The 24098-nt window shown below is 39.3% G+C and overlaps 1 protein-coding gene across 5 annotated transcripts in view; it reads left to right on the top strand.

Annotated features, from left to right (window-relative positions):
* The window catches only part of ddah1 (dimethylarginine dimethylaminohydrolase 1), a 113646-nt gene that overhangs the window by 45294 nt on the left and 44254 nt on the right, over positions 1 to 24098 (top strand). The window contains exon 1 of one of the 5 annotated variants that reach the window (XM_046049364.1): positions 4952 to 5050. The exons of the other annotated variants lie outside the window; for them this stretch is intronic. Coding sequence (XP_045905320.1) covers positions 5006 to 5050 — 45 coding nt within the window. The 5' untranslated portion in view covers positions 4952 to 5005. Of the gene's footprint in view, positions 1 to 4951; positions 5051 to 24098 lie in introns of those variants that run through there. 5 annotated transcript variants of the gene reach the window in all.

Raw genomic sequence — 24098 nt, forward strand, 5'->3', positions numbered from 1 at the left:
GAGCTGCGCATGAGCGGAGCTTGTAGCTGCAGCCTCCGTACTTGATCCACAGCAGTACCAGAGCACCATCTACTGCCGAGTAAGTGCATTACCTTTATATTGTGACTTAGTGTATTAGGAAAGATCAATTATAACAAAAAAACGGGGGGTGTCTGTTTACATAAAACTAAACATGTAGCATTTCCAACCTACTACATAAACATAGTATAACAATAAACCTAGGAGGTGAATCACTAAACCGGCGCAGTCTACACCTATGTTGTCTTACCTAATGTTAGCGTCGGCAAACAGCTCTCAGCCGCGCTACTGTTTTCAAGATGGCGCCGTAGACGGCAGCCTCTGTATTACGCTCCGTAGTGCTTTTTGTGTTTTTGTTTATTAACGCTGTTTTCTACCATCCCTCTCTGGTAACATTTACCAGAGAAGAGCTCTTAAATATTGGACTTTCAACTGCTCATACTATTCCACTATTAAACCAACAGACTCGGGAACAGTTTCTTCCCACAAGCCATCACTCTGATGAACAGCTGATTTCTGACTCACGGTGTCAGGAACAATTCTTGTGCAATAACCCAGTAACTCTAATCAGCCACCTGTTTACACTTATTATTTATTCACCATTCTCTATTTCAGTGCTGTCCATACTGTTATATTGTCATATTGTAGATAGTGTATACCAAATCCACCTACCTCAAGTCATTACTCCTGCACAAAATACTTATTTATTCCAGCATCCTTTGCACTATGCTTCATTGCACTGTGTACATGTCTACATGTATGCATGTATATGAACCTTTATATCACATCCACCTCTGACATGTACATACTCCTGTATCCTTTGCACTCTGCTCACTGCACTATTTGTCAATATGTCTATATTGTTTTTGTTCATAGTGTGTATATTGGTGTTGTCTACACTGAAGTGTGATTTTATTTTTATTATTGTGATTTTGTATTTTTGTATGAGTAAGCACATCGTGAGCAATGTACAATCCAGAGTCAAATTCCTTGTATGTGTACACATACCTGGCAATAAAGCTGATTCTGATAATTCATCATCTCTCTGGCTCGCTACACCAGCCTACACTCGTAGCTACCGTTCGCTGTATGCTAAGTAGGTAGCTGTGTTGGCTAACGATGAAAGTAACAAATTAGCATAAAAATGAAAGCCAGATTACCTGTCCATCAGAAATAAAGCGACCACGGTGCAACTTTTCAACCCCTTGGGGTACCTCAGTTGTCACCATCGTTGAAAAGCCATGCAGATATTACCTCTGGTCTGACCGCTTTGCGTTGTCAGGTCTGAGAGAGCTGACCGAGTGCGCGCATGTGGGCAGCTCCTGTAGCGGCAGGGCTGGTAGCCATGGTAGCGAGGGAGAGTGACAGTCACCCAGCCAATCATTGAATTCGGTCCAAATGGAAGGAGTGTCTGTGTCAGACAGCTGATTTTTATACTCTTTTTTTTCAGAGCACCTAACTTTTTAATATGTATTGGTGTATAAAGACAGTTTCAACAAATATGACTGAATTCTTATCAGGATTTCGGCTTTTAACGATTATAAAAACAAGTTAATCGACATAAAGCAATTATTGTGCCACATGCCGTTTTGCAATGACCTTCGTTTTGACTTGTGTTGTAAATCCAGGGCACCCTTTCCTTTACAGCGGTGCCCCTACACTTTGTTTGGTGTTGCTTTACCTGGTCTGTGCTTGTAAAATATCCTCCGTGTCTTCTAACGTATTACTGGATTTATACTTTTCTTACCCAGCATTGGTTTAAGTCACTGCATCTCCCGACAGAACAAGACGATTGTCATTACTCAAGTAGTTCTCCTGTCGCCTGCTCTGGTCCACATGGGCTATTTTGGATTTTGGGATAATGCATAATCCTTTTTAAAAATGATGCATTAAATTTTTAAAGTTCAATAAATGCATGATGTTTCCTGAGTCAATCAGTAATTGTGTTAATTATACATTACAGTTATAACCAAAATAATCGTGATTATGAATTTTGCCATAATCGAGCAGCCCTAGTCTAACTGATACCTTTCAGATTGAAGGCCCTCTCTTAAAATACTTACCTGAGCTTTGGATTTGGGGGCAGGCATTATATCAGCCCCTAATACACCCACTCGCCTTTTCTCACACAGACACACTCGCATTTAAACACGCACTAGCACATTTTTTGCATGTTATCATCCACTTTAAATAGTGCTTCTCCTGGTGTGGATATGTAGGAGAGGTCATGGAAGCCCTATCCATCAAATGATCGGGTAACATTAGTCTTTCCCCTTTACCCTATGGAATGACCTGACCGCCCACGTCACTCCATGCTGGAGTCATCATCTCTCCAGCCTACTGTGTATGAGAAAGATGACATCACCCCCATATCTGCTGGAAGACACTTCCTCTGCACTCAGCACAGACCATATATCCCCATCCTCCATTAAGTCTCCTCTTCTGCTGCCTACATGTGGTAAATTCATGCTGAAGAGCAACTAATACACAGTGTATTTTAAATAATAGAAATATTGTATATCTGCAGAAATTCATATATAAAGGCCATTCTCCTATTAGTAATAATATTGTAAAGGAAAAGAGAGGTAGTCTTCACCCTGAATCTTGCAGGCTACTAAGTACTTTTTTATGATGTATTTTTTTCGATCTTCCATGTCTTTGTCAGGCAAACATGATTGCACATTTTTTAGGACCTTATAATACTCGTGCATACTAACTTTCTGCTAGGGCTGAACGATTAATTGCATTTTCGATATCATGATGTGATAAAATTAGATTTTCTAATCGCAAAGGCTGCGATTACTCTCTTGTCACGGGACACCCTAGAGTAAAGCAGTCTGCAGACGAAGCATTACGGTGTACATTGACTTGTTGTACAGTGGCCTTAAGCTTGACAGAAGCTGACACTACAGAAACTTTAGTGTCACACAGGGAGTGAAATTAGTGCCACCCGCGGATAAATTGGTGGTGGTGATGGTGGGTGAAATTGTCGTGCCATCCGCCGCTATGACGGACAGGAAAAATGCACAACAGAAAGACACTTGTAGTAAGGTAAGCGTATTGTGGCGATTGCCGCCTGTGTCACACACACAGCCACCAGTCAGCACGGGAAATATCAGTGAAATGGCGTTTCAGACCAAACTCACAAGTCCGAAGAGGCCCACTCTGTCCCGAGTTACAGCCTGGTTACAGCCAGTGCACTGCTTACCAGCATCGGAAATTGCGGAGGTGGGGGACTCCGGTGTTGTCGGAGAATTACTAAGCTTGTCGATTAAACAGGCGTCACTTGGTTTTATTTTCGTTGGACAACTTTTGAATTGAACCTCAAACTGAGTGTTTTTTGTTTGCGTACTGGGAAATAGAAAGATGGACTCCTAGTAGATTTGAACTGAGATAAGGACGCATTAATTGGTAGTTGAACTGTGGGTTTTGTATTGAGCGATGTGGTGAACTTTGTTTTTCCTGAAGTCTGTAGGTATGCTGACCTGGTGATATATCATATTATTTAATGCCATGACTTTACCCAAATTATGTTTCTCATATTATTAAAATTTGATACTTCTCCACCATTGCTCATAATAATAATTCATGCAATTCATGCATCACTTTTCATTATAATTTCATCATAACACAGGCCTGACCCACAACAAAGAACAGTATTTTTAATCCATCTAATATTGTGTTGGTCTGACTATACACTGATTTACTGCTTGTCACTTTTGAATAATACAGAAGATAAAGAACTTAAAAATGAATCGCATATTAAATTGCAATCGCAAAATTGGTTAAAAAAAAATCGCAATTAGATTTTTTTCTAAAATCGTTCAGCCCTACTTTCTGTTGTCCTCATTTGTACCCAAATAGGGTTGGATATGCACACTATCATCCTTTTGCCAATAAAAACATCATAATCATCAAGTTAATTGCTCAGATCTGGAAATCTGGTGCTAATATTAAGTCTGACAAGACATCAGTTAGCGATCATAGAGGTTTTAAATAAACCTAGAGGTTAGCCAACCTTATTTGGAAGATCAATTCAAACATTAGTCACTTTAGAATACTTTCTTTAATCTCTTTAATCAACTTGTTTTGATTAAATAAAGGGTTTTATGATAAATTAATAATTTTCAAGTATTACATTGGTTGTACCACCTGACATGGAAAGTGAACCAGTCTGACTAAGTTAAACAGGTATTTTTATCATTATTTGAAAGGGATTTACAAACCTTTTCACTCAGACATAAAGGTTACTTGGGGTCCTCTGGATGATGCAATAACCTGTTACTGTTAATACATTTTCACTTTGGAATAAATGTCCCATGCTTACAGTTGTGCCACCCTGACAATTGAAAACATGCAAATTGTTGGACAGAAATTTTTCAATTATCTCAGCAACTTTAATACTATTGGTATTTGTAAAATTTGGTTTATTTGAAAGGTTTAAAACATAACATCATGCCACAGTATATTGTTTTGAATTTAATATGCTTAAAACACAATTTAAAATCTTTTCTTAATCTGTTTATTTGCACGGACGGTTGCACCAACTGACATTTTGGGAGTTTTGGGAGCCAGAACATAAAATAATATATATCATTATGATGTTGTGAAAATGTATTCACACAAAATGGGTTTTGTAGAATAAAGTGATATATGTCGTGAATTGATTAAAATTACTTTAACAGAAAGGAATTCACATGGATTCAAATATATGCATGTCATGTTATTGACCCAAATAAGGCAAATAAGTTCAAAATGATATAAACTTTCAACGAACGAGATATAAAATCCGAATTGTTCGAAACGTCCAAGGCTACCATGAGTTTTCTGTGCTGTGGCTCTCTCTGTAGGAAAACGGATCACCTTCCCTGCTTTTACTCACTACGTCTCTGTATGAGACATAAACACAGCCCCACAGACAGACGGACAGGCAGACTAAGAGTGTGATAGACTAAACCGACTGATCAGACAGCACCAGGAAGTGGAAATGAAAACTAATCAGACAGAGTTGGGGTCCAGTCAGGGAAATAAGGTCAGAAAGTTCTCACTGTCATTGTTGCTGCCCCCTCCTCTCTAATTCTCTCCGTCTCTTTTCTTTTTTCTGTTTTTTTTTACACCTCTTTGGCACTAGCTCTGCCCCAATCACAGCACCTGGTTTCTCCATCATCTCTTTGTAGCCATCCCACTCTGTGCAGAGTGAGCGCTGTGCTGTTCTACAGCCTGCTGACTTCAAACATGAGCTACTCCAGGAATGATAATGACAGAAACATGCCTGGAAAAATAGGATTGTCCTCCAAAAATACACTCTACTCTTTGTGCTGCTGGTCCATTTTTTGTGTGTGTGTAATTGGCAGGAGTCGGGTCTCAGTGCACAGGGTGATTGATGGTTGTTCTCTTCTACCTGTTTACCAGTGTCTGGATGTGATTGGCTAGGTACGAGGTGGTAATAAAAGGCTGGCTGGGCAATGACAGAGATTGTTGTATCCCAAGAAGAACACCTGTCCCATGGCAGAGCTGACGAGTTATACACACACACACGCGCGCACAGAGCCTCTGAGACATTCCCACTGTGCTCCATTTCACATTCCAATCTTCTGACAGCATGTCTGCTTTTATATGATCATATTCAAGGTTTACAAAGAATAAATGACATCTTTTTAGGTTGAAAGATTTGTTTGTTTTTGTTTGACCCTGTCCGCCATTAGGGGAAAAAAGCTTGATTATTTTTCAGATGGTTAATGATCATTACTGTTACATAGCCCTCCAGGCAGATCAGTCTGTGGCTCCATCACTGTATCTCTATTGATCCCCTTATTATTGATTTTAGGTAATTTTATATTTTATGTCATATGTCAATGTTGTGCTATTTCATTAGGTCACACACCATAGATATCATATGTAGGCTGATGGGAAAACTGTAGAGAGTGCAGCAATCATAAACCACAACTAAATGCACAATTTCACATTATGGACTCAGGCTCAATTACTTTAGACTCTTTTAGTGCATAGTGCAAGTAAATTACACTATGTTACATAGGACAAAGTGACCATGATATATCTGCCTATAAAAGACTCAGTTTGATGCAAAGAAACAAGTTATTTTGTTTTGCAAGTCTTGTTTTGGAAGAAAACTCTTTCCCCCTCCTTGTTTCCTAGGGATTTCTATGATGAGAATGTCCCTTTAAAGTAAAAGTAATTTTGCTAAGAAATCAGTTTGTCTGTTGTTTGTGTTGACTTGTGTACTTCACTACCATAAGATGAAATATGTATGGTTTATGTATTTTCATGCGAAATGCCCATAAAATGTGCAAAAGCTGCAGTAACATTACAGTTTACTTCCTTACACAACGTTAGGAGAATTTAAATTTCCCTTTTAAAATGTATGTAAATTACAGGCCAGAGTTATGTTAGAGGCATTTAAAGGGCCAGTTTGTAAGATTTAGGAGTATATATTTGCATAATATGACAAAAATTTTATATAATAAATGTTTTCATTAGTGAATAATCACCTGAAATTAAGAATTGTTGTATCTTGCGCTCCTCTTCCACAGAGTCTTTCATGTTGCACCATCATGTTTCTGAAGTAGTCCAGAATGGACAAACCAATCATTGACTTTATAAAAGGCATTTCATGGTTTTAGTGTTTAGTTTCGCGTCTATCCTAGGTTCTTCTACTTGCTTGGAAGGGGTGGGTGAGGCGTGGGGTATTCAGTTGGTTGCAATCTGCAAACTCACGGCTAAATGCCACTAAATCCTACACACTGGTCCTGTATGAGGAGCACAGACATGTGTGATACTAAATAAAATGATTATGAAAAGATTGTGTTAGATTATATACATACAGAAATGTCAGTACTTCTTAAAATGTCACAGCTTCAGCATAATTCAGCAGTTACATCATAATTGTCAACGTGCTGGCCACATTACAGATAAACCTGCAAACAGATGTAAAGTCATGCATCCGGCTCAAAGGAGTGTTCTTGTCATGGCGACACTGCTCAGGAATGTCACAGACTCTTGGCCATCACCTCGGCGCTAGTCAGCATGACTGGTAGACACGTAAATGGACAGACTGACCATGTAAGGCTCTGGTGCCAGTATGGATCATGACTCATTGTTGTATTGGTGGCCCCACACAGCTTCATAGATTAAGAATGGATAGAGAGGACACCTGTTGTTTCCTGGATCATTTAAGTGAATGGTTTCCAACCGTTTGTCTTGTGATCCCTTGAAACAAGTAGATAGCTTTAAATATGTGTGGAGAGTGATTATTCTCTCTCAGATTTTTTTACTTAATAGTTCTTAGAGGCCTTAATAGGTAGAAAAGTTTTCTTCCCCTTTTTTTTAATCATCTTGTGTCATCTACCTTAAGTTGCTGAAATATAACCAACATTAGAAACCAGATGTTGTTTGTTTTGTTTAAGAATGAAATGGATAAGTTAGTCTTTAAAAACTGACAAATGTACTTCCATCCATCCATCCATCCCTCCATCTATCTACATCCGCTTATCCAGGGTCGGGTCGCGGGGACAAATATACTTTCATAATATAATTAATATACTTCCATTTAGTTTTTAGCAAACATTACTCAAGCTGGAGTAAATAGCAGGTCTATTTATAGTTATAGTAGTTATATACCTTAAAACTTTGATTAATAGCCTAGGCTTTTATTTGCTAAAATTACTGAATTGACCCTGCCTTTATTTGAGACAGGTGTCCATATGGGACAGGTCTTTAATTCCTCTTGCACAAAATTGACAAATGCTACTATAAAACAGTTTATTTATTTCAAACAAAATATTACTTGTAAAAAAATTAACCAATAACATCAAATACACGTCATTGATTTGATCTAGCTCTGACAGACAGTTTATGCGCTTTTATTTTGTAGGCAGCAATGTAATGAAAACAACAACACAGTGCAGGATGAGAGAAGTGTGGCAGAAGTTAGCAGACAGAGAGCAATGAGCTTCACATGACGGTATTAACAACTTGGATTAATTTTAATGAAAAGCTGTTTTGATTCTTTTGATCGGTGGACCCTTACAAACTAAAGGAATATAAATAATCAAGGAACGGACACATTCGGACTTCATGAACGCTTCAAAGGTAACGGGAGTCTGCGCTTTTTTTTCTTTTCATCTCCTGTACCATGCTGGTTACACTGGTAAATACATAAGAATTAGACTTAGGGGATTGTTATTTCCATTAAATGAACTGAATGATTGAATTGTTGAGAATCTAACCAATCTAACAATGTGTAGCATGCCCATACTGACATATTGATCATAAGTTTAAACATAATATTTGTATTAATGATGTAAACAGCTTAGAAGCAGCTAACGCGTGCGACCCGCAGGGTTTAAGAGGTTTTATACATCCAAAGAATTTCTATAAAAACAAGACCATGGGTTTAATGGGGACCTGCGTTTATTTGTCAAAATGTGTTCCCACACCAGGCCAGTAAACAGGGTAGGCGGCTATTTGGGACTCGGCTATTAATTGAAGTTTTATGGTATACAATTTATAGTTGAGTTTGGTTTTTAAATAATATAGACTATTACCAGACTTATCCCTTAACCTATTTTGTATGAAATTTGCTAGCCTAAAGTAAGTTTTTAAAAAAATGGCTTAACTGAGTTAAGGTGGGTACATCCCTGAAGGATTCCATATTTAGTGTACCATCCCCATGACCAAGAATTTTGTTTTGAATACTTTACATCCATTCTGACCCTAAGCACCTCTGTCAGACATCAAGCAGTAAGAATTAATTTGAAATAGAGAGGAAGAGAAAACTATTTGGCCATTTATGGAGTCCAACATATGAATCAAGAGTCAGCAGAGGAAGAGGATAGAATGACTTATTGAACAACGATTGTGTGACAGCCTAAGTGTACTAAAATTAAGGAATGGGAAATTTCTGTGCTTTCCAAATGAGCAAAAGATATTATCTTTGGTATTTGGCATGCAATACCATATTTGATCGCTTACTTACTCATCCGCTGTACTTGTCCTGGGGAAATCTTTTGTGCTTTTAGTTTGTTTATAGAAGTTGATATGTAATGGAAGTGGAATCGCAATAATGAAACTGCTACTTTCTTCCACCTCAATTGTGATTCCCATTCAAGGACAATGACTAATGGAACACAAGAAAGCGGGTGCTTTGTATTGATTGTTCTGACACAGAATGGTATTTTACATGTACCCCCTTTTTGTTTCCTGCCGCCTGAAGGAGGAATTTACTTTTGTCAGAGGAAACACAACCACAAGACTGAGCATTTACAATGGAACAATTTGGTGGCGATCCAAACCTTCTTCATAAGAAGGAAGAGATTAATGTGAAGCCAAATTCCTCATCATTCTTCCCATAGTTTGTCAGAGGAATCCACATTTTCCTTTGGCTAACACACCATCTGCGTAATCCTCTCAGATTGGGTCCATGACATCACCGGGTGATAACAACACGAGAGCCGCCGGCTTCTTGGGAAAACTCTTAAATAGATTGGGCCAGAAATCATAACAACTTTAAGGGATTTGGAAAGGTTTTGCAATGATGTACGAATGGATTGTTTCTGTCAGATATTTTTCCTTTATGGTGCATGAGAACATTTGGTCCTGGTTTCCAATGCTTATAGCAAAAGGATAGCACTCTTTTGAGTCATGCTCGGCCCATTAACTCAGAGCAGAAGTTCATCTAGGGTCCTTTGTAAAGGAAGAGCATCCTCAAATCAACCATATGGTCTTAGTCAAAGCAGAAACATTTCTACTGCATCTGTTTGTCCTTCATTTTCAGTAACTAGACAGTCAACTTAGAAGTTTAATTTTATTTATTTTTTATTTTTTTGTACACAAATGGTTAAATTGTCCATTTACATCCTGTGATTCAGTTTGACTTCTTCATTTTGTAATCTACTGTATTATGCAACTGTTTAGCTGATTCCTCTAACCATCCAACTGGAGTTTTTGGTGTCTGTGGAGAGATGCTTATGGAATAAGTGGAACTAAATCAGCAGGGTCGCAATTTGTCACAGTTAAAACCACGGTCTGAACTCTTCGAGTAGAGCCTTATTTATCCCAGTTTCACCCATGTGAACTAAGAGCTTAGCTGCAAAGAAATGATAAATGAAAAGATGGACAAGATAAGTCTCATCTCTTGTGACATATATCTCATGCACTCACTGTCCAAAGAACTTTAGACAATGTGTTCAAAAGATGTTTAGCTTTTCCACAAGTTCTGTGTTTTTCTGTCTATTCGTCATATGTTCATTGCATTACTTCAGACCTTCAAATTAGGGGACATTTTCAGGTCGGTGCGAATTCCCCTCAGGACACTGTCAACGCTGATGATAACACCAACCACAACAGGTCTAGTCTGATATCAGGGAAAGGTGCTTGTTATCAGAGACCAATGTCTGGATGTTAGCCTTCTCTAAAAAAGACTTTGAAGCTTGTATTTCTTGTCAAGACGATAGCTTCAAAGACTGCTCCTTTAACCACAGATCCACCTTGTTTTCCAAATGTGACTCCATGTCTATGAATGCTCATTTGAAATAAATGGCACATGAAATAGTTGAATATGACATTATCATTGTATATTTTGTAGTTATTCTGTAACATATATATTGTTGACCACCGTTTTAGATCACAAGTTGCAGAAGTAGTTGTTTCTTTTAACTGGTGTAGCTGTTGTCATTAGTTGGCTTTTCTGTCTATGAGAATATTTGTTCCAAAAACTGTAGACACAGTTGTGTTACATTGTTCCGAATTTTTAAAAATCATTTGCCATGTTATTTATGTTTGTATAAACTGTTAAGCACATTTAAAAAAACAAACAAAAAAAAACATCACCATGGATCCTGTTATCCTCTTAAGTTTGCCTTCTACTCTTTGCATAGATTAATACTAAAGTTAGAGACATATTGTGTACAACAGGAAGTGTGGTTGCAGGTAGCATTATGTTGCATTTTGCAGTTGATAGGACAGACAGATAGGAACTAAAGTCAAAAGAAGTTTTTATGGAAACAAAACAAATTTTCAACTTGCTCTCACACCACTACGTTGCAACTTGTTTGCATTAACTTGAACTTTTGCTAACATTTGGCTCCGAGTTCTGTCACCCTTCTATTTGTCACTTCAATCATTTGAAATAAATCACTGCGGGTCACTTTGTCTCTTGGTGTCATTGCTGGTGTGAGCTCACAGGAAGTGTGTCAAGTGTTTTACACCATGCATGGAGATGCTGTGTAGACCAATGACAGCATGATATAAGCATGGGGGCTAAACATAGATGGGACCCTAAAATGTACAGCCTTTGTTCAGGACTCATAAAGGTATTTGCCTTCATGTATAGTCGGGAGTAGACTGGAGCTATAAAAATGGTCCAGGAATTTGTTCCTGGTCAGCCAACTCTCCAGACAAAGCATTTGTTGGGGTCTCTGGGTCTTAAGAGACCTTTATTCCTACATTTTTGAGAATTTTATTCAAGTACAGTACATGACGAAATGAGCCATTCAAATACATTTTCAAAGCTAGAAACACTTATCTAGCTCTCCTTAAGTAAAGTAACCACCTCAGCTGAGCCCTTATGTACAATAAATAAATTGAAGTGTTCATACAAGCCTAGTGGCTGTCGAGACCATGCATCTGTGATTTAAATGTTGAAGCGGCCGTAGAATGGAAAACAGTTTTACCCTTGGCATAGTTGAATAAAAAGAGTTCAGTACATGTAGCTCACATACCGTGACCCTCAATCCATTGTTTCCTCCTTTCTATGTATATCTCGTGCACACAAAATACCCCTGAAAAACTGGCGAATGCCAACAAGCGCTAGATGTTACGTAACATCTGGGATTTTGTATGCCCCCAAAGTTACATAAACCAGCCCACGTTCCAGAGTTAAGCTGATGATACATGGGGCAACTTTTTGAGCAATGTTGCTGGGCAGTCTTGCTAGTGGCAAGTCCAACTATGTTTTGAATGGATAGCGGCGGGGCGGGGCAGGTGGCGGAGTGGTGGGGAATGGGATTACGGTAGTAATCTTTACTCATTACCATTGATGGCGACATTGACCAGCACCATTGCTCTAAAAGTTGCTTCATGTATCATTAGCTTTAGCAGTCCTGCGAGCTCATGGAGCCAGATAATAAAATAAATAAAAATATTTCCTGTTTTTCTCTCTGATGTCCTCTGGCTGCTCTGACTCACCCCTATGATTTATGAAGCTTCCCGATGGACAGATAGCTTTACTTGCTGCTAACGCCACAGGTTGCTAACCGCTAGCTGTTTCTAACAGTAGCTCCTGTCATCAGCTGGCTCTGAACCAGCGGTCCAAAGCGTCTGTAGTAATGTTAGAGGTGTAAGCACCAACACACCCCTATCGGCCCAATTGTCCAGCGGCCCACCAGGAGAACTCCTTGTACTCCTGATTATCAGTCAGCCCTTGTGTGTGGCCCTGAACTGTGACTCTAGGGTGAAATATTACTTTAATCATTGGAATGAAGTCAGCACACTTCTATGTGTGCCTCAGCACCTGTTGATTTGACTGTTAAGGGTCTGACTCGGGCTGAGTGTATGCACATGCATGCTTGTCTGATTACATGCATGCATGGCTATGTCAGGGTGTGCTGTCTCTGTGAACTATGGCATGTGTCTTCTTGACCTCTTGAACTTTGTGGCCTTGCTTCTGTAAGGCAGAAAGCTGGGTATGCTTTGCCTCTTCATGCTTGACATAATGAGCGCACTTTAGGTAGCTTGTTCATGTGTCAAATTTATTCAAGGATCCCGGTGCCTTAATCAGTATTCTGTTTCAGGCGTGCAGCTGGTCTGAACTGCCATGATTAGATCTGACATGCTATGGGTTCACTCTGGTGAACTTCCTTTTGTAGCAGTACAGATCTGACACCTCACTTTTCACACAGCTCTCTTCTTAAAGATGATTTTAAAAAGTGTCTTAACAAATAGTAAAAAATAGAAATGTGTAGCAGAACAGACAACTTTTTAGTGTTCTGTGAAGTCACTGTACATAGCTGCAAGTTGCTCAAGACCATATTTATAACAAGATGAGTTATGTTCTCATCTCAGGCAGAATCACATTATTGACAACTTAAGGCAATAGTTTTGGCCAGTTTCCACAATTTGTTTAAATATGATTTAGTCTAGTAGACACTAACATTATAGTAGGATTAAGGCTTTTAAGCTGTGTTTCTGCAAATGAAGCTGTTTTTGATGATTTTATTGGAATAAATCGTAGTTGACATCTTTGCATTTCTTTTAAGGTCATAAAACTGTTAAATGATAAAACTATTTCCTATGACCCAGGCCAGAACATGTTGTATCTTCATACTGCATACTGCTGATCTCATGTGATTCCCTGGGTGGACAGGCATTTTTTATTCTTGGTATAAACAATAGTCTCTCAAATGAGTTTTTTTCTTCTTCTTCTCCAAAGTAAAGGAAATCTTAAGGATTTGTTTGTTGTTTTGGGCATTTTGCCTTTATTGGATAGGTCACAGTAAAAATACACACAGGAAATGGTGAGCGAGAGAGACAGGGTATGACATGCAACAAAGGTCCTTGGCTGGAATAGAACCAGGGATGTTGCCATCACAGTATATGGTATGTGTCTAAATCTCTAAGCCACTAGAGGCCTTTTAGTACCATTCCTCTCTTAATCACCTGGAAGATGCTACACAGACATTCACAGATGTAGCAAGAATAAAGTATATCATATTCTTAGGAAGGCGAAAGAGCATCAAAATCCACACATTTGCACCTCCATTAATACAAATGCCGACTGGGTAAAAAACTCCAAGGGGTTTGACTGCTAATCAGCAGGATTGACTTTTTTTAAATCCACCTGCAAAAAACAAAGTGATGGTAGAAAATAACAATGATCAGAGAGGTATATCACCTGAGATGTGTGGAGTGTTAAATAGTTTTTATCCAGCAGCAGTGGAGCAGACTGCAGTATATCAACCTTAATTGTGCAGAGAACTGCAGAGGAAGGGAGACTTTGGATCAAGGCTACTAGAATTCCAACAATGTTCCAGTTCAGACCTACCACCAGGAGGGTGTGTGTGTGTGTGTGTGTGTGTGTGTTGCTGGCATGGGCCAGCTGGAATGGAACGATGTTAGACTGAGTGGTAACCGTGGAATTTTTGCTTCATCTGCTATAAGCTTTCCTAAACCGCCACTGATGCTGCCAGAGACACCATCTCTAGATGATAACAAAAACTAACCAGCTGTGAGAAGTATTCTCCCCTAAACTTAACCTAGCTCCTCCAGCAGGCCTACGCACACATATACACACAACCTAAGGCCTAAAGTATTCAAACCCTTATAAGGTAAAATCGCAGGTCGGTCTAGAGTGAATCTGTTTTGCAGCGTCCCGGGCGAACTTTGGTATTTGCGGCTGGGAAAAGCATCAAGTATGCAGAAAGGACATCCTTCAGTGTTTGTTTTCTCTCCTTCCCTGTATGCATCCTGTGGTTCTGACTGACTGGCTGCTGGCATTACGTAAAAGCCAGACTTCGTGCTTATATATTTTTTTCCACCTCAGTTTTGGTAAATGATTCAGCAGAGCCTGACTAAATGAATGTTTTCAGAGCCTGGTTATGAGTATAAACAGCTTTCCATTTTTTTTTTTTTTTTTTGCCTGTTCCAAATGTGTGGTTTGGCTATGTGTGTATGCTGCACATTTTAGGTGACGTGACATTTTATGCCTACATGTGATGCTTTTTCTAAGCATTTGCAGATTCTGGTATTTATTTGATAAAGTATTGATTAACATGCGTGTGTGTGTGTGTGTGTTAGTGTGTGTCAGTGCATACCTGAGCTCCCAGCTATGTAGTTAATCATGTCCACCTATGGTCATTCAATAAACCCTGTTAGAAATGGCGACTCTCGCCACAGCTATCCCACAATGCCCCCTTCTCCTCTTTTTATCACCAGCTAGTAATTATGTGCTCCAGTGAGAGGCATGCAACTCACTCACACACACAAACACACACCGGGACACACACTCACCTTGATTAGTAAACCTAATGGATCGCCTTGCTCAGTATTCCAAGAACATTCCATAAAGCAAAGGGCCATATAATTGCTTTCTACCGTCAGAACTGCGACAAGCATTACCTTGCAACCACTGCCATCTCCTCTTCTTCATCCTCCTCTCCCATCTGCTCCTCTAATTCATCCACCTCTACCTTCACCTCCTATATAAATCTGCTACTTTTCATCCTTCCCATATTTTTTATTTGGATCTACAATTGAAATCATTCTTAGATGCAAGATGTGATTTTTTAAAATGCTGTTAAATCAAGTGATTCTCTGTATTTTGAAAATGGTTTGTGGTGTCAAACCACAGAATCATCAACCTTTGGGTCACTGTTTTGCTTCTCCAACCTATACAAACTGTAGATTGTATAGTTGAGTCTCATGGCTCTCATAAACCCTTCAAAATACAGAACATGGTGGAGCATTTAGCAGCTCGAGACAGATATTTTGTGGTACGAGACCGACAGTTCTAACAGAGTGTGAATATTGGACTTGCGTTCATCAGGTGGACACAAACACAACTCTAAATGAAATGTTGTGTTCACAACTTCCACTGCCATCAGTTATATAAATGCAGAGCGAGTTGAGTTGAGCTGCAAGAGGAATTTTTAGATTTCAAATGAATAAACAACAATATATTCTCTCAGTAAGACAAATAGCTTGTTATACATTGGTATTCTCAGCTTGTCACAAAAATAAATATTATACAAAACAAAAATATTTTCTTCCCTTAATTTACACTTTGCAAAGCCACGCCTCAAATGCTTAAGCTGGCTAATGACAGCGCAGTATAGGACTCGCTCTAACTGAGGTCCGACACTTTCGTGGTGGTGTTACATTGACTCATATGCAAAAGGTGTCATTGTCTAGCTTTCTTGCAGACTTTCCAAGATATGGTCAAATGCTGTTCCTGGGGCACTTGTTATAGTTACAACTTTCAAATGCATAATGCAAACCTTTCTGTCTCCTTCTCTGAGATCACTTATTCTTTTTTCCAAAAGTTAGACAATATTTTCCCCAGGGAGTGCAGTCATACAGTGACATGCTAAGTCCAACAGGTCCTATAGTTAACTAGATAATTAGAACTCTGTTTACCTGAGGTATAGGTGAGTGTGTCTGAGAGTGGGGAGAAGAGAATTCCGAGGCAGGTGCAAAGCATACTTAAAAACAATAATAAGAATGTTCAGCCGTCGCCGATGGACGATGGCATCGTCTATCGGCCCAGCCCTAATATTCACATACATATATTCACACAACAATATTTGTACACATACTTCAGATAATTTAACATAATAGAAGATTATAGAACATTCCTCTCAGATGTGACTTGAGTCTTGAATCATACAGATTCCCACACTTAAATTTTGGCATTTGCACCTACATAATAATCTGTACATAGGAGTTAAATTAAGCTCACATAGGAAAACATGTTGTTTTCACTCACAAGTGCAGCCACAGTCAAGTTTGCACATAGTCATGCATTCTTGGTTGGTTTAAGTTTCCATGTTGAAGCAAAGGCTCGGCCGGGGGCTATTTTCCTACTGACTTCGCTCACCCAATGAGGTCACACCATCTAGAATCCTGAGAATGTCAAGAATGGCGAGGTTTAAGAGCTTCTGAACAGCACTATATGTTATCAGATGTAAGGGGGCTGATTGAAAGGGGAGGTCGAAATGTGATCTACTTCTATAACAGTGAAATGAAAGGAGGGGGAGGGAGTGACTCGCTTCTTCACCTTTTAGCTTCTTTTCTTATCTTTGATCCACGTATAGCAGATGCCAGGACAACACTGCTTCATTTACATTGTTGGTTTAAATCTGAAGTGTACACAGTGAAGATTATCCTAACATTTAAAACTGCACTCTGCACTGCACACTATTTTTATTAGCGATTAATCTGCTGATTATTTTCTTGATCATTTTCTCTATATAATGTCAGAAAATAGTGAACATTTCCCGTTGATATATCTTACATGTTCGAATATGTATCCAAAAGTCCCAAAGATATTTAATTTACTAGCATACAAATTAAGATGAGAACTAGGATGTTCCTGTATTAATCTCCCATAGGGGAAATTAATTATTCCGACAACTGGTTTTGTTGTATAAATATGTTAATTGTAAAGCTATGAGTAGAGGAAAAGTCCGCTAGCCGCTAGGCTACTTTATGCAGTGTAAATTAGCCATAGGCTTAATAATGTTATAATTAGGGATGAAACGATCACCGGTTTAACGGTAAACCATGGTAAAATTCCCGACGGTTATTATTACCATACACATACACCGGGTACGGTTAACCGCGTTTTTATAATCTCACGGCAAACACTGTCCAGCGTCTCCCAGAAGCGTGCGCAGAATGCAACATGGGTTTGTTTGGGTCAGTGACAACACGGCGGAGGACTCCCTGCGGAGATTTTTCGGTCACTCTGAAGTCCGGTCGTATTTTAGTTTTTATGAGAGTGCTGAGGGAAACTTGATTGAAGAAAATAACCTTATAGTGAACACAGGGTGAGTGAACTTTTAGCTTTGGTTTGTCTCTCTGACTTGCTAACAGCGAGTAAACTGAAGCTCTCAGTGTTGCTGCTCTTGTAAAAACGCTAAATGTTGTTCTGCTGCTGTGTGCGTCGTGTGTCGGCAGAGTCTATTCTTCCACTGCACATGATAACACGTTACACTTTTTAGTCAACCAACCAGCATTTCTAGAAACGCTACAGACTCCACTGTATTTATGTCAGTTTTTGGGCTCATTGTAGTTACTATCACTGTTTTCTAAAGACTTATTTGTTTTCATGTAATTGTCCACGGGGTCATTGTATTACCTATAAAATATACAATCTTGATAATGCACACTTAGATGATTTTCATATGTTTACAAAAGATATTTGCTGTTATTTTATTTTTTATGCAAACAAAATGGCAATTGTATTTACAGTTTTCAATATAAAACTTGTTGAAATGGTTTCAGTTTGTGTATCAGTACATTTTAATATTTTTTTGCACATTTTTACAATACCGTGATAATACTGATAACCAAGATAATTTTGGTCACTATAATCGTGATATGAAATTTTCATACCGTTTCATCCCTAGTTATAATGGTGACTAGCAAGTTATTGTATAACCTCGTCGTCTTTGCTCGAGCTAAAGTAAACATCACAGCTGCTGAGAGGGAGTTTGGGCTTTTAGGTGGGCAGCACAATAATAATTTTATTTTGATTAACTTGTATTTATAATTGTTGGAAGCCAATATCGAAATCATGATTAAAATTTGATTAATGGCACAGCCCTAGACTCAGTTTTACTGTTCTTAGCTGACAGGAGTGGCACCCGGTGTGGTCTTCTGTTGCTGTAGCCCATCTGCTTCAAGGTTTGATGTGTTGTGCGTTGATATTCTGCATACCTTGGTTGTAATGAGTGGTTATTTGAGTTACTGTTGCCTTTCTGTCATCTCGACAGAAAGACAACAGTAACTATAATCAGTCTGCCCATTCTCCTCTGACCTCTGACATCAACAAGCCATTTTCGTCCACACAACTGCCATTAACTGGATATTTTCTGTTTTTCAGACCATTCTCTGTAAACCCTAGAGATGGTTGTGCGTGAAAATCCCATTAGATCAGCAGTTTCTGAAATTATCAAACCAAGCAGTCTGGCACCAACAACCATGGCACGTTCAAAGTCACTTAAATCCCCTTTCTAACCCCATTCTGATGCTCAGTTTGAACTTCAGCAAGTTGTCTTGACTACATCTACATGCCTAGCTGCATTGAGTTGCTGCCATGTGATTGGCTGATTAGCTATTTGTGTACAGTGGCAAGTGAGCGAGAGTGTGTGTGTGCGCGAGTGTGTCTATGTATGTACTTCCTCGAGAACCTTAAACACCTTGCTTGACGGGTGGGAATATACTGAAAAGAGTTCTCAGTCTTTTAGGCAAAAACGGAGCGGACTGGGGGAGAGAGACAGAGAGAGGCGGGGCAATCCGGGGTGTTTACCTGAGGTGTAGGTGTCTGTGAGTGTGTCTGAGTGTGGGGAGAAGAGAATTCTGAGGCAGGTCCAAAGCATACTTAAAAACAATAATAAGAATGTTTGTGGTCATTAAAACCTGCTTTCACAGGGTGGTATAGTGAAAATTTTAGATTTTTTTGCTGGGGGGGCGGGGGTTTACAATCACAATGCCGGCTCATTGTCGTGATGTCTGTCAGCCATCGCCGATGGACGATGGCATCGTCTATCGGCCCAACCCTAATATTACAATATTATAATAATATTACAATATTACTAACAACAATATTTTGACAACAACATACTTCAGATAATTTAACATAATAGAAGATAATAGAACATTCCCCTCAGATGTGACTTGAGTCTTGAATCATACAGATTCTCACACTTAAATTTTGGCATTTGCACCTACATAATAATCTGCACATAGGAGTTAAATTAAGCTCACATAGCTTTACCATGCAGCATACAGAAGACAGCACCCTACCCAAACCTCACAGGTCAAGCTGCAAATTCCACAAAAGACGCTCATTGTAAACCTCATTATACTTCATTTTTTTCACGTTGTTCACTATCCTGTGACTCTTGAGGAGGTATAGACTTCCAGATTGTGAGTCATCGTCAATGATCAGTATGCAACACAAACACTGAAATATGAGTCTAAGGAATGTCTGTGCTTCCAAAGTAAAGATTGCAATAAAGCACAAGCTTAGAATATCAGGTACATACTGAATGCTAAATCTCTGATGAATTACGCTTTTCATTGTTTTTGTTATATTCCTCTGATTTGAGAGGTTATAATCTATAATGTACTCTAACCATTATGAAACCTGCCCAGTTATTTCCTGAAAGACAAGATGTCCCGTTGTCCAGACAAGCAGAGAGGGTGGGGGGGGGACCAGAGTTGGTAGTCTGTATGTTTTTTGTCAGGGCTCAGGAGATGCTTGTGTCTGGAAAGTGTGCCGTTTCCATTACAGTCTGTCTCATTTCACTGCAGCAGTGGCAGTGTTTTTGCTTGGAGGCCCGAGGATAAGGGGCGAGCTCTGTGGCCTTGTGAGTCCACGCCTCAGTGGTGCAAGGTAAGGGAGGGAGTGGCTGTGGCCCAGCTAGACACACACATGGGTTACATGTGCAGCTTCAAAGACATAGCTAGATGGGCCTGACTGCTGGCAGCCTGTTATCACTGACAGAAAAGCAGAAGGCTGCCAGGGACTGGTTTCATACTGAATGCACACATCCAGCAGCCAGCCTTGGAGAATCCTTATAATTCATTTCGAATCCACCTGATTAATGTAAGTTCAATATTGACTGTCTTTAAGCTCTGCTTAGAGTGGTGGGAGTGAATCAAACAGTAAATTTGTCAGCCAGCTAAACAGTGAGTCTGAAACTCACTATAAAGCTCTGTAAAGCCAAAGACTGCTGCAGATTTTGGTGATAATGTTTATAGGTTCACCACTAAGAGCAACATTGTCACATTGTTTTAATGTTGTCGTTTGATACATTATTATAAAATTCAATTATATCCACTTTAAGTAAACATTCAGCCATCAAGTTACATTAGACCATTAAAGGTTTTGTTCTTTTTAGTTTGAAGGTACAGGAAGGCCTCTAAACACAACCAGTAAAATCTCTGCATCTTTTTATTCAGCATTTTATCACTGTAGTCATCCTGAAGCAGCTGTAGCTTACAATGATGACATCAGTAGTATGTTTTAATAAGCTGAACCAATGGATGTTGGTACCAATGTTGGGCACAGCCAACAACCTATCTTGGCATAAAGGTATAATGATGACAATGATTAATGACAAGAAAAGATCATCGGTGCCAACCTGCCCTCCATTCAGGACATATACATTTCCAGAGTCAGGAAACGGGCAGGAAACATCACTGCAGATCCTTCTCACCCCGGACACAACCTGTTCCAGCTCCTCCCCTTTAGTAGGTGTCACAGAGCACTGTACGCCAAAACCAACAGACTTATGAACAGTTTCTTCCCACAAGCCATCACTCTGATGAACAGCTGATTTCTGACTCACGGTGTCAGGAACAATTCTTGTGCAATAACCCAGTAACTCTACTTCTAATCAGCCACCTGTTTACACTTATTATTTATTCACCATTCTCTATTTCAGTGCTGTCCATACTGTTATATTGTCATATTGTAGATAGTGTATACCAAATCCACCTACCTCAAGTCATTACTCCTGCACAAAATACTTATTTATTCCAGCATCCTTTGCACCATGCTTCATTGCACTGTGTACATGTCTACATGTATGCATGTATATGTACCTTTTATATCACATCTGCCTCTGACATGTACATACTCCTGCATCCTTTGCACTCTGCTCACTGCACTATTTGTCAATATGTCTATATTGTTTTTGTTCATAGTGTGTATATTTGTGTTGTCTACACTGAAGTCTGTGTCTGATTTTATTTTTATTATTGTGATTTTGTATTTTTGTATGAGTAAGCACATCATGAGCAATGTACAATCCAGAGTCACATTCCTCGTATGTGTACACATACCTGGCAATAAAGCTGATTCTGATTCTGATCAGCGGACATGAACAACAATGCCAGGTGCTGCTGACCTGCCGCACAGTCGTGAATTCACGTCAAGGATGGTATGTTCAGTAACTAGTAACGCAGCGTTATTTGCATTAGTAACTAGTAATAATATTACTGTTTTAGAAAAGTAATTAGTTACACTACTTAGTTACTGGGAAAAGTAATGTTATTACTAGTAACGCGTTACTGTCCAACACTGTTCCTCACAACATAGATGAGTTGGTGAAATGGCCTGCAGCAGATAAAGCAATAATCTGTGGTGTCCTAGAACCTTCCTCTCGACACCAGAGACAGCTGAAGTTGCTCAGGAACCAAAAGTGTCAGCAAGTCAACAAAGACCCTGAAGAATAAAGATACCAGCATTCAAGAAAAACCATGCAGTGTACCATGCAAGAACATATCATCCAGTGTTCAACAACCAGAAACATATTAATAAACCTTTGAAATATCCACAGTACCAACTATAGCACAGTCACAGCATTAGCTATCTGGAAACATACCCGAGACATTACAGAGGTTTTAAAAAAAACTATTCAGTCATCAGATTTACACACATCAAAACATCATCATACAAAGTTAGCTACCTCACTGCTAAATCCCTGCAGTATGGTTAATTCCACATGGTTTTCTTCTATTATACTTTAAAGTCAGATTCTCCTGCATCCAGCCCTGCTGGTTAACATTAGCACCTGACCTCTTGTTTCATGCTGAAAGAAGGAAAAAAATCTTTCTGGGAAAGCCCTTCATTAACATTTATGGGAAACCTTTTGGCCCATCTTGTTTTTTTCCCTTTCAACATTAAAACACATAGTCCTTTTCCTCATTTTCCATACCAGCCCCTCCATCTAACTTCACATGGCTGTTTTGGGAAATCCCTCATAATCGGCAGTTAGTCTGTACTTTGCCTGGCAAACTCTACTTTTTTCCCCTTTGGGAACATATCCAGTGCATTCTTTGGAAATTGTGGGTGTAACTGTGTGGTATGATGGTGTTTTCTTTCTGCAGATTTCCATGCTGTTTTTAGTATTCTGGACAGAGCAAAGAGGAACAACAGCTGGAACACCTCAACAATGAAAAGAATGCAGATATGAAAAGACAAAGGTTTTTTATACAATGTAGACCGTATGCATGGCTTCAAAAGGTGGTCAGATGCTACACTTATGCAAGCTCACAGCCAAATTTGAGTTTGCCTTTTTCGCAGTTATTCAGAATGTCAATTGCACGAACAAAAACTAACATTATCTAAGCAGATGGTGGGAGGGATTTATTGAGGGAAAAGTCTTTGTCAGTCACACTCCTTATGTCCAATTCTCTGACTCCACTTATCCTCCCACCTCACTTCTGTGGCTTTCCCAACCTTTTACCCAGGGGTTTCTCTTGCTGTGAGCAAGCAGGCACCATACACTAGGGACTCCCTGCGTGGGAGGGAAGAGAGGGTGGGGGAAGCCTTCAACAAGAACTTCATTTTAACATGACTCACACAAAACTCTCCACCTCCTTTCTCGACCCTTCTTGTAGCTCTGTAACCCCTGCTTTGCACTGCACTCAAAGCACCAAACAAATCTTTCCCACTGGAAAAGGCCATGGTAGGTCAGGCTCCGGGCCACATAATGTTTTGTTTTGTTGGACATTTTGTTCTGTGGCACACCTTGGGCCTCCCAAATGTTGAAATAGCTTAAATATGTGGGAGCTCTGGGTATTTTACTTTGGCTTTCCAGGGGCCTCAACTCGTGGAACAAAAACAAACACAATGGGGATTCCTACTCAAATCATCTCAATTGAATCATCTTTTGGTATATGTGAGACAGATGCCAAGTTTTGATAGGGGTTAAGGGTAGTAAGAGTCGGTTAACCACAGCTCTCGGAAAGCCTGACAGGTTATGGGAAATGACTTTGGGTGACAGTTGTCAGGCATTCCACTTTCCATATAACTTTTATTTCCCTTTTTGATCCTAAATCATATGTACTTCCACAAAACCTCCCTGGCAGATGTCTACTTAAGCATATTACCATCTTACATCAGTTCATCCTGTTTCCGAATGTCATTCAGTACAGTCTGATTTAATTGTTCAGCAACAGCTTCTTGAAATTTCAGACAGCCCATACTTTTTCCCTAGCTTGTTAAAGGACCATACGACGAAAAATGCAACAGCAGCATGTTTTTCCAGTGTCCCTGTTGCTCAGGATAATCCACTCAACACATCAGCAGTTTTCATAGGGACTACATCTTTGGTAGAAAGTAGTTCCAATGAAAACAGTGAGGCTGTGGATTATCTTCTGAAGCCAGGACGTTGCTTCTGGAAGGAGATATTGCTTCTCAAATGTAAAAGCTTTGAGCACCACCAACACAATTCCATTCACCTCCATATTGTTTTGGGTACCTGTGGCAAAATATGTATTTTTGTCATTTTTAGTAAACTTGTACTTACAAATCATGTTTACTCTACATT

Source organism: Micropterus dolomieu, linkage group LG05 (assembly GCF_021292245.1).
Source record: "Micropterus dolomieu isolate WLL.071019.BEF.003 ecotype Adirondacks linkage group LG05, ASM2129224v1, whole genome shotgun sequence".
Taxonomy (NCBI): domain Eukaryota; kingdom Metazoa; phylum Chordata; class Actinopteri; order Centrarchiformes; family Centrarchidae; genus Micropterus; species Micropterus dolomieu.